This window comes from Primulina huaijiensis, chromosome 9 (genome assembly GCF_012295235.1).
Source record: "Primulina huaijiensis isolate GDHJ02 chromosome 9, ASM1229523v2, whole genome shotgun sequence".
In the NCBI taxonomy this organism is placed as follows: Eukaryota; Viridiplantae; Streptophyta; class Magnoliopsida; order Lamiales; family Gesneriaceae; genus Primulina; species Primulina huaijiensis.
The window spans coordinates 8,731,190-8,747,792 of record NC_133314.1 but is presented as its reverse complement, the minus strand read 5'-3'; the positions used below and the strand labels follow the sequence as shown (position 1 = coordinate 8,747,792).

At 37.0% G+C, this 16,603-nt stretch overlaps 1 protein-coding gene across 4 annotated transcripts; it reads left to right on the top strand.

The window, feature by feature from the left end:
• The first annotated feature begins 1,970 nt into the window (after positions 1-1,970).
• On the top strand, positions 1,971-8,337 carry LOC140984341 (cellulose synthase-like protein D2). 4 transcript variants are annotated; one of them, XM_073451682.1, is made up of 4 exons: positions 1,971-2,293; positions 3,493-4,386; positions 5,048-5,855; positions 6,353-8,337. In XM_073451682.1, the coding sequence occupies exons 2-4, from the start codon at positions 3,494-3,496 to the stop codon at positions 8,102-8,104; spliced, it is 3,453 nt and encodes a 1,150-aa protein (XP_073307783.1). In that variant the 5' UTR covers positions 1,971-2,293; position 3,493; the 3' UTR covers positions 8,105-8,337. The 4 variants fall into 4 exon arrangements, with proteins under 4 accessions (XP_073307783.1, XP_073307780.1, XP_073307784.1 ...); XM_073451679.1 differs by having other exon boundaries at positions 3,449-4,386; XM_073451683.1 differs by lacking the exon at positions 1,971-2,293 and adding an exon at positions 2,308-2,995.
• The last annotated feature ends 8,266 nt before the right edge of the window (positions 8,338-16,603 follow it).

The following is a 16,603-nucleotide window of genomic DNA, read 5'->3' as shown; positions in this document are numbered from 1 at the left end:
GTCATGCAGTTCGGGAAGAAAGGAAAGCTCAGTCCGAGATTCATTGGACCATTTGAGATCCTCGACAGAGTTGGGACATTAGCTTATCGTGTTGCTCTTCCGCCGAATCTGGCCGGAGTACACAACGTGTTTCACGTCTCCATGTTGAGGAAGTATATGGCGAATCCATCACATGTCTTGAACTTTGAACCGTTGCAGCTCACTCCGAACTTGTCTTATGAGGAAATGCCAGTGCAAATTTTAGACAGATAGGAGAAAAAGCTTCGGAACAAAATAGTCAAGCTAGTGAAAGTCAAGTGGCTCAATCATTCGGAGGAGGAAGCTACGAGGAAATCTGAGCTGGAGATGAGGAGTCGTTATCCCGAGTTATTCGGTAAGTTTTAATTTCGAGGACGAAATTCCTTTAAGGCGGGTAGATTTGTATAACCCGAAAATCAGATTACGTATAGGCCATGCATAATTTCTATTATTTAAATTAAAATTGAAATTTTAAGAAAATATGAAGTGTTTTTATTTTAAAAGAAGATGTTTAGTTTTATCTTTTCAGGGTAAATACGCGAGGCCGGACCGGAGTTTGGAGATTAGAAATAAGATTAATAATAAAAAAAATATATATATATTTATATAATTATATCATATATTTCATTTAGACGATAGCGTGGCTCTGCCGGTTGTTCTAAATGAAATATTATGATTTAATACTAATATCTAACAATCTAACATTACTTTATCGCAACTAACTTTTACTTTATCGCAACTAACTTTTACTTTCCGCATCTAACATTTACTTTATCGCAACTAACTTTTACTTTTTGCAACTAACTTTTACTTTCCCGCAACTAATTTATTAAATCATATATTTCATTTAGGCAATAACGTGGCTCTGCCGGTTGTTCTAAATGAAATATAATGATTTAATTTAACATTTTACTTTATGCAGTTATATATTTATATAGTTATATATATAATCATAGGTACCATATATAAAATATCGGTGAATTCGGTATTTTCTATAGTGTGAACTATATTATATTAGGTGTGTGTTTAAATATTTAATTTTCTTGGAACCATTATTTATGGTGGTTTCCTTTGTTTTACTTTTATTTAAACAATATTGCATAAACTAAGAATAAATCCTCGAGTCTAACAAAATTTATAATTTGTAAACTTCGTTCTTGCATTTGGTAATCTATAAATTAATAAATTTAAATTTAAAATAACCCCTCTGTGGATCGATCTCGTACTTACGAAATATATTACTTGCAGACAACCTACACTTGAGTGAATTATAATTTAAGTAGTAGCACTCGGTAGTAGATCTCGGCAGGCGCGCGCACATGCGCGCCTGCCCGCAGACGCGCGCCTGCTACTGTTCATGATCGATTTTTTTTTTTCCCGTCCCTTACATGTTCCGACTACTCGTTTAAAGTCTTTCAAGATTCGATGAACTTGTTTCGAGTTTAATTCAGAACCACCGAACTTAATATTCGTTCATTAAGCTCCGTTCTTCGTTCCGAATTTTTCCAATCAAACACATTGATTAATTTGCTTAATTTTCATTCATTAATCATCAAAATTTTCCAACAATATATACTTGATACTTAATAAACTATAAAAGATAATTTGGCAAGAAACTTAATCTGTACTAGCGATTTGAGCACGCATTGTGTAGACATAAAAATTGTTCATCTGAATTCAATTATTTATAATTAGATAGATTATAGTAAATCATAATTAAAAAAAAATATTACAATGGCGATTAAAGCTACTGAGAATAATCGATGTGAAGCTAAACTAAATTTTAAAAAGTTATAATTTAAGCAACTATATTTTAAATTTTTATTTAAAAGATTTGTTTCGAACATCACTTAAATATATACTTAATTAAATTAATATTATCCCCCATTTAATTTAAGATAAGAAAAGAAAAGAAAAGAAAATACCCTGTATCCGCGTAATATATTTCATCTTATGTCCGTCACCTTAAGTTTCGCCGTTTCATCATCTACTACTCTTCTATCAACTCCTCACAGTTTTAATTATTGTTGTTATTACAAAATCCGAAGTAAAATTTTTCGTTACATTTTACTTGGTCACTACTCACAACAAAGATCCCGAACACTCAGCAGCAGAACACAAATCCGCCGTTCATCCTCAGATGTTACAGATTTTTTGAAAAAACCCATCTGTTTTTTAAGCTTTTGAAGCATATATCACTGCCCAAATCAAGGGAGAGAACTTGGTTTTGTGCTGAATTACAGTAGCCCATTTGTCTACATTTTCTTTAGTCGAGGTAGATTCATCTGAAGTGCTCAGATCTCTGCGTTTTTTTATTCCAGTTTTTTTTATGACGATGTAGTTTGTGTACAAATTCTTTTTTTGACTCTGTAATTACCATGTATAAAAATGCTACCCGGGGACTGAAATGTGCTTTTACGATTTCTTCTTGGGTTGGCTGCTTTGTTGCTATTTAATTTTGTTTGGTGATGATTTGCTAGTTTATCTTCTCTATAACTGGTCCTTGGAATGGACTTTGAATTGCTAGATCCCATTTAGAGTCCAGAAAGAGACGTTAAATTGTATGTTTGAATAGTTATTTTTATGAAATTAGCGCGTAAGAAAATGTATCACGGGAAGACGATATTAGACCTGGTCGCATTAGCTTTGGTATTACAGTTTTTTTATATTTTAGCTTACCATTTGTATGTGTGTGAACGTTTGAGTTTTTAAATTAGTATTTGTTTTTGATAGTTTCATACACGTCTTTGGGAGGCCATGTCGTTGTTTTTATATGGATAGCACTCTTCTTTTTAAACATCGGGAGACTAGGTATTACATGGGAAGCTATTGATCCTCTTCTCCATACCCCTTTTCTGATTGTCTTATATATGACAGCCATGGTCTGTTCTGAAGTTTCAATTGATTTTCTTTGCTTGAAGAAGTTTTTGAGTTTTGAGATTTGTTGGGATTCTTAGAAAGTTTAGATCTTCGGAAGGTATGACGTGTGATCTTGGTTACGTTCATCTGTATAAATTCACGTTTTCAAGATTATAGGTGTTCATTGCTGTTATTCTACTTTTTGAAGATTATAGGTACTTTTAACTGTAGTCTTAGTTTATGTATATTTTTCTTTTAGATCAGTGGAGAGGATTTGAAATTTGGCCTTGAAAGCAGTAGGTGTTTATTACTTTTGTTCAAAAAAAGTAGACGATTTTGCATAAAAAAGAAATATTTTAATCTCATTTTAAGTTATAGTGCTATTTACCGTGTAATAAGTTTTCAATCATTCTGTGTTTTACTTAAGATAATCTTTGCTGTTAAAGAAAAAGATATGCAAGACTGAAAATTTATGGTGCATCGTGAAAAGAGTGCTTTAGGGAATAAGAATAATTACTCTTGAGTTATAGACTCCCTCTTTTTGTTTTTATGGTTTTCTCTTGACTTTCAGGTTCTGTTAACAAATATATGATTTTCTTGTGAACATATCGGTAGAATGGCAGGAAGATCCTTCAAACCTTCTGATCCAAATACCGGGAGGGGTCCAAGTCCCCCAACTGTGACCTTTTCGAGGAGGACATCATCGGGTCGATATGTCAACTTGTCGAGGGATAGTCTTGATAGTGAGATGAGTGGTGTTGAATTCTCGGAGTATACTGTACATATACCACCAACACCTGATAATCAGCCCATGGATCCGGCAATGTCAATAAGGGTGGTGGATCATCCTCCAATATCACAGAGAGTTGAGGAGCAGTACGTATCAAGTTCTTTGTTTACTGGTGGGTATAATAGTGTTACCCGTGCACACTTGATGGATAAGGTGATAGAATCCGAAACTAACCATCCACAGATGGCTGGTACAAAAGGTTCCTCATGTTCGATTCCTGGCTGTGATGGGAAAGTCATGAGTGATGAGAGGGGCGAAGATCTTCTTCCATGTGAATGTGATTTCAAGATTTGTAGGGATTGTTTCATTGACTCAGTGAAGACTGCGGATGGGATTTGCCCGGGATGTAAAGAACCATATAAGAATACCGAAATTCCTACAAGCTCAGTGGAACCTGGTCAGCCGTTACATCTTCCGTCAAATGTTGGCATGTCAAAGATGGAGAGGAGGTTGTCATTGATGAAATCGGCCAACAGATCAGCAATGATGAGGAGCCAGTCTGTGTTGGCAAGGAGCCAAACAGGGGTGGAGTTTGATAATAATCGATGGTTGTTTGAGACTAAGGGAACTTATGGGTACGGCAATGCCATATGGCCGAAGGATGGAGGATTTATGGATGAAAAAAGTGAGTCTGGTGAGCCTCCGGAACTTCTCAACAAGCCGTGGAGGCCACTCACTCGTAAATTGAAGATACCTGCTGGTGTACTCAGCCCATATCGGTAATGTTTCCTTTCATTCTTGTTGATGCTGTTACTATTGCAATTCTATTTTGTTAGGAAAAAATCGGATTAATATCTGATTTAGAGCGAGCATTTGAAGGTATAGAATTAGTATACAGTTAGTATAATGGAGGTAAATACGAAGGTGATGTAGATATTTGGCAGATTGTGAATTTAAAAAGTTGGTCAATTATCTTTTTAGCAAGACTTACCTATTGAGTTATTATTGTTTTCACTGTGCTAAGGATTCATCAAAAGATACGCATGAAAAAATAACGTGTGGTGCTGATGCTTCGATTGATTAATCTGCTGATGCTGTGGTTATGGGAGTATCTTTTATGAAAATGTGTTGCATTATAAAAGCAGTAAAAAAATCAGATTATGGTTTATGTGAAGTTTTGTTTGTACTTGTCCTCGACTTTGAATGATTGTTTTGATAATAGTCTGGAATATTGTGTAAACATATCCTTTCTGTTTGTATGTATTTGTCTTCAGCATATGAATTAACTTTACGATCACTTTTTTAAATTTTTTTGCTAACTTTCTCCTCTAGATGTTCTTTTATTATTCTTAGTGTAGTGAATAAACCCGTCTGTATGTTGTTTAGATCTTTAGTTTTGATAAAGACTGACAATAAACTCCTGTAATTATACAATTCCAGACTCTTGATTTTTGTACGTATGGCTGTTCTCGGATTATTTCTTTATTGGAGAGTCAGCCACCCCAACGAGGAGGCAAGATGGCTGTGGTTGATGTCTGTAATCTGTGAGATTTGGTTTGCTTTCTCGTGGTTACTTGATCAGCTTCCAAAGCTATGCCCTGTTAATCGCGCTACTGATCTTAATGTTTTAAAAGAAAAATTTGAAACACCAAGTCCTGCAAATCCCACCGGAAAATCTGATCTTCCAGGAATCGATATGTTTGTTTCCACAGCTGATCCCGAAAAGGAACCGCCACTTGTTACAGCAAACACTATTTTGTCCATTCTTGCAGCTAATTATCCCGTTGAGAAGCTTTCTTGCTATGTTTCTGATGATGGAGGTGCCCTTCTAACTTTTGAGGCTATGGCAGAAGCTGCAAGTTTCGCTAATATATGGGTGCCATTTTGTCGGAAACATGATATTGAACCAAGGAATCCTGAATCTTATTTCTCCTTGAAAAAAGATCCTTTTAAGAACAAGTTGCTTCCAGATTTTGTCAAGGATCGTAGACGGGTTAAACGTGAGTATGATGAGTTCAAGGTTAGAATCAATGGACTCCCTGATTCAATTCGTCGTCGCTCAGATGCTTATAACGCTAGAGAAGAAATCAAGGCCATGAAGCTTCAGAGAGAGGTCACTGATGATGAACTGATGGAACCTCTGAAGGCCTCTAGAGCAACATGGATGGCAGATGGCACGCATTGGCCAGGCACCTGGATGGTTTCTGCTCCCGAACACTCTAAAGGTGACCATGCTGGAATCATACAGGTAGTTTTAAAAGTCCCTGTGGATATTAAAATCTTTTACTAATTTATCTTTATCAGGTGGAGGTATCAATCATTAGTCTGGAATGCCTTATCTCTTCCCGATGACCTACCCTCTTTTCTTTTGTGAAATACTTTCCTTCTTGTATATTCATGACTTATGCCCTCCCATTTGTTTTCGGTACTTGGTCAGAGCATTTTCAGTATCTTATCTGCTCTTTAGGATTCTTGAGTGCTTTGTTGTGCACTTTGTTTATACTTTTGGCCAGTCAATCTCAAATCTCACCGTTCCTTGTAAAAACTGATCTACCTTGTGACATCATCATGTGTGGAATGTGGATCCATGTTTAATTTTAAGAACAAATTAAGTTGTCGTTTTATTTATCCTTTTACGACTTCTGAAACAGTGGCTTATTAGTTTTCCTACTTGTTTTATCAGACAAAATATTTGACCTGGTTGTTCTTGCTGGTCTTGATGTTGTTGGGCTATGTAAATTGCAGGTAATGCTGAAACCTCCAAGCGACGAACCTCTACACGGCACCGAAGACAGCAGTCCACTTGATTTTACTGAAGTAGATATCCGACTCCCCTTGCTTGTGTATGTTTCTCGAGAAAAACGACCTGGGTATGATCACAATAAGAAAGCTGGGGCCATGAATGCATTGGTTCGAGCCTCAGCGATCATGTCCAATGGCCCCTTTATACTAAATCTTGATTGTGATCACTACATCTACAACTCCCAGGCAATAAGAGAAGGCATGTGTTTTATGATGGACCGCGGTGGAGACCGGCTTTGCTATGTTCAGTTTCCTCAAAGATTTGAGGGAATAGACCCATCCGACCGTTACGCAAATCACAACACAGTATTCTTTGATGTCAACATGCGTGCTCTAGATGGGCTTCAGGGTCCGGTTTATGTTGGCACTGGGTGCCTCTTTCGACGGACTGCGCTTTATGGCTTTGACCCGCCTCGATCAAATGACCATTCTTGCTGTTGCAGCTGTTGTTTTGCTCGTCCTAAGAAAAATGCATCCATTTCTACCGCACCCGATGAGCACCGGGCACTTAGAATGGGGGATCCTGATGATGAGGAAATGAATCCTTCTCTTTTCTCTAAAAGGTTTGGTAACTCGAGTTTCCTGATCGATTCCATTCCAGTTGCAGAATTTCAAGGCAGACCACTCGCAGATCATCCTGCTGTGAAGAATGGACGACCTCCTGGTGCTCTAACAATTTCAAGGGAACTTCTTGATGCATCCACTGTTGCAGAGGCTATCAGTGTTATCTCCTGTTGGTATGAAGACAAAACCGAATGGGGCAATCGGGTGGGGTGGATTTACGGCTCAGTGACAGAAGATGTGGTGACAGGATACCGCATGCACAACCGAGGGTGGAAGTCTATATACTGCGTCACCAAGAGGGATGCTTTCCGTGGCACTGCACCTATTAACCTGACAGACAGGCTTCATCAAGTGCTTCGATGGGCCACAGGTTCAGTTGAGATCTTCTTTTCACGAAATAATGCATTTCTAGCTAGTCCTAAGATGAAACTTCTACAAAGGGTGGCTTATCTTAATGTGGGCATCTATCCGTTTACGTCCTTGTTTCTAATCGTCTATTGTTTCCTCCCGGCATTGTCGCTCTTCTCCGGTCAATTCATTGTCCAGACTCTAAACGTCACATTCTTGACTTACCTTCTTGTAATCACCTTAACTCTCTGCATGTTAGCTGTGCTTGAGATCAAGTGGTCTGGTATAAATCTCGAAGACTGGTGGAGGAATGAGCAATTCTGGTTGATCGGAGGAACAAGTGCTCATCTTGCTGCTGTGCTACAAGGGCTGCTAAAGGTGGTGGCTGGAATCGAAATCTCATTCACATTGACATCAAAATCCGCTGGCGATGTGAATGACGATGAGTTTGCCGATCTTTATATCTTAAAATGGTCGTCTCTAATGATTCCCCCCATTACTATCATGATAACAAACTTGATTGCTATAGCGGTAGGTGTTAGCAGGACGATTTACAGTACTATCCCGCAGTGGAGCCGTTTGCTTGGAGGTGTTTTCTTTAGCTTCTGGGTTTTAGCTCATTTGTATCCATTCGCAAAAGGGTTGATGGGACGAAGAGGTCGCACACCGACTATCGTGTTTGTCTGGTCAGGACTTATAGCTATCACCATTTCTCTTCTCTGGGTCTCGATTTCTCCACCAGCTGGGAGTACCGAAATCGGAGGGTCTTTTCAGTTTCCATGAGTTTTTAAGGAGGCTAAAATGGTCTAGACCATCGTTCGGAAGATGTTGTCTTTTGTTTTGTATGGTATCGTACTCCAAGCCTTGAGGCAAAGACGAAGTATGCATTCTTTTGTGATTTTTAGGGATTTTATGTAGAATATCAACTTTTATTCATTATTTTTTTCTCTACCCAATGTTTGGACCTGGATGACTTGGTATTTGTATGATACTGAGAAGCTTTACCAGTTGCTTAACAGCTATCGACGAAAGAGACGAAAAATTGATTCTTTCCCCTCCTAAGCTGCTACAAGAACGGTTTTTTCCCCATTAATTATCTTCCCGAAATAAATATTATCTTCCATCGTGGACATACATCATCTGAATGATCACATAATGATATCAGATGTCGGTTATTCGACCGTAACGAACATAAACCTAAAATTTTATATAACAAGATAGATAGCTCCTAGCTGGAATCAAACTCGTCTTCCCATCATGAACATTGTAAACTTTCAGAAATTACATCTGCTTGAATTTGCTATGCCTCTATTTTGCAACATTGCAATGCAGACTTCCAAAGCACCAAATTATGACATCGGCAATCACAAACGATTATAAAAAAATATATACTTCTCTATCCGTTAATGAATGTGTATTTGGATTCAACATAACATTCTGTATCCCATAGAAATGATCCAAATGTAACAGACTACAGAATCAGCATTGTCGGTCCAGAAAATTATTATCATTTCAAATACTGTCGATTGTGCCACAAGATCCAAAGCAAAGATCAAATTAATTCATCTGAACCAACCGAGAGATGAAAAGTGAAAGAAGTTTATGTTAAATTAGGTGCCCGCGAACCAACTTGAGTTTTAAGTTTTATTGACTCAAGTGTAAAAATAATCTTTATTTTAATAATATTATCGGGTTTATCCTGTTGTGACATTTATTTTATCAGTATATCCATACAAACTGTATATATTATGGTACTATGAGATCCTACATATGATGACAATCATAAAATTCATTTATAAGTTACAGTATATTCTAAATAAGTTCTCAGTCGATTCAGTTATCTAAAATAAGGATAAAAACCGCTTGAGCGTGAGGTGTACCACGTTTCATTGGTAACATACAGATGAATGACCAATACGATGAATCACTGAACAACCCTCCTCGGATATTCTAAATGGTTATCACTTATCGAATGGATATGTAACGTCTACTCATTTTAAAAGTGTGGAAATATTATTATTATTTTTTTTAAAGCTTACATTTTCGAAATAACATTTAAAATAATCGTGATTATTTGACAGAAAAAATAATGCAGCTTAAATTAACCAAACTCATCCAAAATCATACATAAACATAAATGAGTAAAAATCTTAAAATCATCAACGTATGTAAATGTTTAACTCCTCTCAAAACTCGTAAATCATAATGCGGAAAACATACGGTCCTCGGGTCGTGTCACCGCACCAGGTCTATCTACTCAGAGTTTGGCACCTCCAGTCCCCTCATCACCAAGCTCACCTGTATCACACACGTCTAGTGAGTCTAAAGACTCAACACACCTGTATCAAAGATAACAAATACATATATATGGCACACAACAGTGAAAAATACCATAATCAACATATCTTTTATGAACTTAAAAGCATAACATAAACGTGTCGCGTGAAATCGTAACGTGTCAAATCATGTCATCATATACATATACATTTTCATTCAATTGAATTCAGTTCATTAGTTGTGACTTTCGTATCAGCTCTATTCGATGAATCTATCTACGTGTAACCACGGTACCGGGCGACGTCGATATCAGCGACAACATTACCCGTCCACTGAGCATTGGCCTTAGCTCATCATATCTCATGTCATCGTATACATATACATCGTCAGTCACAACCAATTCACATCCTTCAAGAACATCATCGTATTCACCACTTAAAGAAATATGCATATACATAACTTTTCCCTTAAAACCAAGCATGCACCGTAACTTATCATAATTTCATAAAAATCATAAACATGATGCATAAACATTTAAAACATGATAAAATGTGTTCAGGGTGCTGCCAGGACGAAAATCTCACCTCAAGTGCAAAATGATTATTTTGCCCTTGGAAACCCAAAATTTACCGTTTTACCCCTGGACCTCTAAAATTGACCCGAAGCTTATCAAACTCCTTAAAACACCCCAAAACATATATGAAAGCATTCTTAAACGTAAACTCGAGCCCAATACCAAACTTAACCGATTCGTTTTAAACTTGGACCGGGGTTGTAGTGGCCCGTATTTCGTACTCGTAATTTTGCGGGATTATATAAAAAATTTATCTTTAAATAAATAACATGCATCATTCATAAAATAAACTGATAAATGGATTTACTTTAAAATAACAGCGGAAGTAATTATTTTGTTTCAAAACAACAGTTTAAAAAAAATAAATATCCAACACATAAAAAGATGAGTTTGAACATGAAAATGTGAATAAACTGAAACATGAGGTCCTCGGGTTCCTACTACTGCCGACCCAAGCTAGCTCACTGGTCCCCGCCCTCAGTCCCGACCTCATCAGTACCTACAACAGTCATGTCTAGTGAGTCTAAAGGCTTAACATGCATATATCGTGAATAACAAGTAAATTTATTATAAAATCGCATGCAACGTAAAAATATCGTATTGTAAAGCGTAATGTGAAAATCGTGTCTTGAGTAATTATAAATACGTGCATATCTGAAAATTGTACGTAAAAGATTTGCTCGATAGAGCCCTGTCATAAAATATCATATCGTAATTTTTCTGGTAGAGATAATGTTTCAACGCAAGTGGCCCATAACATAACGTAAGCGCCTGATCAGACTAAACCACAGTATACTGGGCGGTAGAGATCATCACAGCCCTTGGACTGGATATCTGTACCCATACATAATCGTAAACCGGTCGTAAGTCACCGGGTGAAGTAATCCCATAAGCGTAAGGTGGCCACAAGACATATCGCATATATCTCTAAAATAAATATTTTATATTTTATGCACGTAATATAATTATAACCCTATTTTACCGGACGATTTGGATTGTTCCCAGGCTTGCTGCGACTTAATTCTAACATGAGAAACATGCAAATAATCTTGACTTGACAAAGACTTCATAACCGAACCAAAAACGAGACGCTACGCCCAACAAACTTAGTATTCAACCATGGCTTCGTACTAACCCGAAACAACACTGAACCATCGTTTAGCCATGATTAAAATACACCTAAAATGATGGAAAATATATCCCTAGGGCTGTAATACACGAAAAATGTGAATGGAGGCCAAAATCGTGAAACGCTCTTTCGAGAGTTGCTTTGGCACATTGCACCGTAAATTCTCGTACTATCTCTAAACTTAACCAAATCACGAACGCCCAAAAACATGACCTTCCTAACTCATTGAGGTATTGTCCAGTCCAAGGCCATAGACTAAAATCCAACCAATAACTCGAACATGACCTCTGAACCGAAGCCAAAGTTGCTGTCATAACGCAGTGGCAGCAGCTGCGCTTCCTTGCGTGGTTTGTGAAACCAATGGCCATTGGGGCTTGAACCACCGACCAACGTCTCTTACCAACATCCTAGGGTGTGGCTTGAGCCATGGCTAAGGGCACTTGGCCAACCACAACTAAGCAAACACCTAGGACAACTCAAAGCTCAAACCGAGAGCACCAAAGAAAATTCTGTGTTGTGCGATATTGAATCACCTTGCTGTCTTGTATCATTCCATTGGCCATATGATCAATCATGGCTCAATCTAGACTTGATGAAGTGTTGTATGAACCAAGGCGAAGGGCTAGAAGCCAACCAAGATCCATCCAAACACCTAGAAGCCGAAACTCATCACCCAAAGAAAAAAGAACTGAGGGACATGTGTGTGTTTTGTTTTAAAAAAAATCGATGGGACCATGAACCAAGCCTTGAAGGGCTATCTTGGTCACGTCCTAGAAATGCTAAGGAATGGTTCTAACCATGGTTACAGGCCTTAGACCAACCATGATCCTAACCTTCAACTTAGACAACCAAAACAAAAAAAATCGAGACTCAAACTTGCAACTAAGGGAAAGTTGTTGCCAAGTCTTCGTCCAGCGTGTAGGGGCTTGAACTAATGGACCAACATGATCCTAACACACCCTAGTACATGCCTAGATGCAGCCTTGAGTGCCTGGAATCGAGCCAACCTCCTGGAACCACAAAAACAATCAAAACCGTGAGGCAACAAGTGAAAGCCGAAAAATACTGCACAGATTTTCAAAAATTTGCTGTCATATTTTCGAATATGCTTCATGATTCATGAACAAAATATGGTTTAAAAACATGTATAGGACTTGATTGAAGAGAAAATAATAACATATCCATGCCTGAAATTTGTTTAAGAAAGAAAACAAACTATAGGAAAAACACGGTACGGTGGAGACGGAGTCCCTTTTCTTTCTTGTTTTCTTGTTGAAGGCTCACGATTTCTAGTGCTGATTCCTATAGATATTTTCGAAGATATGGGTGGGAGAAAAAGGCTAGGTAATGAAGGTGAAGGTTGTCAATTAAATGGGGAGTTTGAATGGCAATACCAATCTTTCTATCCTTGTTGCTTGAGAGATATGGAACGATGTGTTAAATGTTTGGATTGAGGGGAATTAGGAGTGTGATGGCCGAGATTTGATGTCTAAAGCAAGGTAAAAATATTGCTTAATCTTGTATTTTAAATTCCTAAAGTTTTAAACACCCAATATGTATTTTAGTAAATTAATAAATTGAATTAGGGTAACAATGGCATGGATTAGTCTTAAAATAAATTATTACAATGTTAGGTTATAATTTCTTGACTATTTTAGGTCTAGATTAATTTATCTCAATTGGTTATACATTTTAAATTTAGGCTTTTAATTAGTTATTGGACATAAAATAACTTATTTACTAACTTAACTTCAATTAATTAAATAATTCCTTAAACATTCTTTTACATTAAAATAAATTATTCCTCGGCTTAATTTAAATTTAGGAATGTTTTCTTATTATTAATCTTATCTCAGTTCCCCAAACTCCAGTCCGGCCTCGTGTACTTAACCGAAAAGATAAAAACTAAACTTCTGCGTAAAATAAATAATCATGACTCAACAAATTTTAAAACGAATTTAAACCCTCATTCATAAAAAAATCATTTTAATTTAAATAATTATAATTATGCATGGCTTATACGAAATCTGATTTTCGGGTTCTACAGAGGTCCCGTTTTTAACCCGAATCGACTCGAAATTTAACCAAATTTTCCCAACCTTTTCACCATACTTAGTAATCATTTTAAAGGCCCTAAAACCTCAAAAATCAGACCCCTAAACTTTGAAAATTAGGACATCCAGCTGCTGAATTTTTCGTGGCTCCTTATTTCTACCAACCCTAGTGCCCTACTTCCCATTTTTGCACTCTAGCCTACACCCGATCGATCCAGCCCCGACTCAACTCTTCTTAGACCACCATAGGATGTCCCTGAACCTACTGAACCCACACAAATAGTCCCATGCACGCTGGAGATCCCAGCTTCTCGCTAGACCTCCCAAGATACTCGGCCATGACCCTTCTTCGTTACATCTCCCTCGCGCGGCCCTCGAGTCAAGACCAGCAGGGTTCAAGCCCTTCCAGATTGAAAGGAGATCGGTTATGGTGCTCGGTTGCGCAAAAGAAGTTTTTTAAAAAAAATTTTCAACAAGAACAAAAATCGAGCACCCCACAAAGTAGTGTAGCAAATAAGCAAAACACAATATGACATTCATAGGGTGTTTATAATTTTTACCTATCAATCTTAAAAGATTGATGTTTGGCTTTAACTAAGTTGTAAACAACTTAGCTCTTGAAGGAAGACAATCTACAAGCTTCTCTTTTGAGAACTTCTTGCTCAAAAATTAAGTCTACCACCAACTAGGTAGATCCCCTCTAATTTTGCACTAGAAAAATTAGAGGATTTTTCTTTGAGAAGACTTTTCTTTCCTCAACAATTGAAGAAGAAAAATGGAGAGAAAGAGCACACAAAATTTCGGCCAAAAATGGTGAGAGAAAAGGGAGGAGAGAACTTTCTTGGTTGTAGAAAAAGTTAAGTTAAGCATGTGCATGCCATGCCTTGGATATTGAAAAAGTAGTCTCCCAACCCTTCACCTCCCATGCATGCTTTCTACTTAGGCTTGTAACAATTACAAAGCCCATGGACTTTTATTTAAATATCTCAAACCCATTTGAGACAATTTAAACTTTACTTGATTTTACTCAAGCCCACTAGTTGAATAATTATTTCCTATTGGGCTATACAAGACCCAATATTATTTAATTAATTCAACACTTGAATTAATTTAATTATTTGGACTCTACTAGGCCCACTAGTGTTTAATTAATTCAACACTTGAATTAATTTAATTTAGTCCATAATAATGTTTATGAAAATCAGAATTTTCAAATACATTATTTATTTGGTCAACTTTTAATTTAGGAACACTTCCACAAATGAAAAGTTACATTCCCCTCATAGAAGTTGTACTTCTATTTTTCTTTATGCTTATAAACTCTTTTATAAGCCATTCAACACATTGAACTATTTTACTTCTCAACGGGATCTAGAAAGCTAATACTTGTGTGACCCTCAATGGTTCATTGATACAACTAGCCGTGGGTTCACATCTCCATGTGATTCGTGACTAGACATGTTCTTATATGAGCATACCTCAATAGCTCCATTCTTACTTTTCAACTCTTTGATAATAAGAACGTTATAACTCAAGTCTGATAGTACCCAACCAATCATGTTAAACGCCTAGCAGCATCGCTTACATGATTCTCTAGGTATCAAAAGATAGTACCTGCAAGAACCATTCAATTATGGTTAGCGTACAGTACGGTCCCTTCAACTCATATATCCCGACCGATTCGACAACCATTGGTATATCGAGAGTTGTCAATGAATAGATACTATGTGTCGTGTCGTAGTTGCATCGATGGTGTAATCTATGAAACCCCTTTCATAATTACCACTATACACTGATCAGAGATTTCATACTACATACACATAGGATATCCATACCCGAAGGTAAGCGGTGAATCCCCGACTACAATGCATCGAATCATATATGTTTCGACAAAGCACCCAACCTTGCCACCTGATGACCCCATGAGAGTCGGTAAACAAGTCAAAGTGCAATGCTAGCACATAGAGTCTCAATGTTGTCCCGGATAAGGACTAATGATGTATAACCATAAACTAGGACGTTTCCACTCGATAAGTGAGAACCACTTGGAAAGTCCTAAATGGAGGATTGTTCAGTGCACTCTACCAGGAACACCTACCTGCATGCTCGGACATCACAATGTCTCCTACCAATGAAACATGGTACTCACATCGCAGATACTAGTCTCAAAATCGAGCTTCCTATATCCTTCTTAGCGGCGGATGAATCGACTAAGAACTGTTTAGAATATACAGTATTCCAAATATGAGTTTCATGATACTCATCATATGAGCATCTCATATTCTTTATACTATTTGTATATTCAAGGACTTTATCTATGCAACTAGCATGTGTATACAGATAAAGAAGTGCCAAAACAATAATTTCAAATATTATTAAAATAAAGACTGTTTATACATAGAGTTTCATTGTGAACACTCGGCCAACACTTGGCTCGACGTGCACCTACTCTAACAATCTCCCACTTGCACTAGAGCCAACTACCCATATGCTTCAAACCCATCGATTCGCGATGCTTCTTGAATAATGGTCCAGGTAAAGGCTTTGTAACGCCCCGAAAATTTAAAGGTCCACGCAAACCACATGCATGCAATTATTAAATTCCTTTGTATTTTAATTAAATGTTTTAATTGTATTAATTAATTATGTTGTACATATTGACATGTTTAAATATATTTTCTACATGGTTGCATTAAAATATATTTTTAAAGATTATTCGAGTTGCGATCGAGGAACGAAAACCGAGGGCTGAAAAATAGAAAATATTTTTCATTAAATAATTATTTTTAATTATTTAAAATATGATTGATGATTTTTCATATTTTTTGAAAATAAGAGATTTTGAGGTGATTTTATACGCCGTGACGTAATTTTTATCGGTGTTGGATTTTCAACTAAAATGCGAGCTTTTAAGCAACCCGCCATTTAATTCACGAACTTATTTTACCAAAACCATTTTTATGATTTTATTAAATTCTAATTATTACTTATAATGGGCTCGAATTAATTGGCTTGATAGGCCTAGAGATTAATTAATGATTTAATTAGAGTTTACATTAAATAAATCACACAAACCCTATTCCATACACACAAAAACTCACGCCACCCTCTTTTGCAAAACAAAAACTCTTTCCCCCACCCCATATACTCACGGCACACATACACACATATTGGAAGAGGATTTTCGAAGGGTTCCAAGAGAACAAAAGCTAAGGTTTCGATCCGTTCTTCGACGTCAACGATTATTC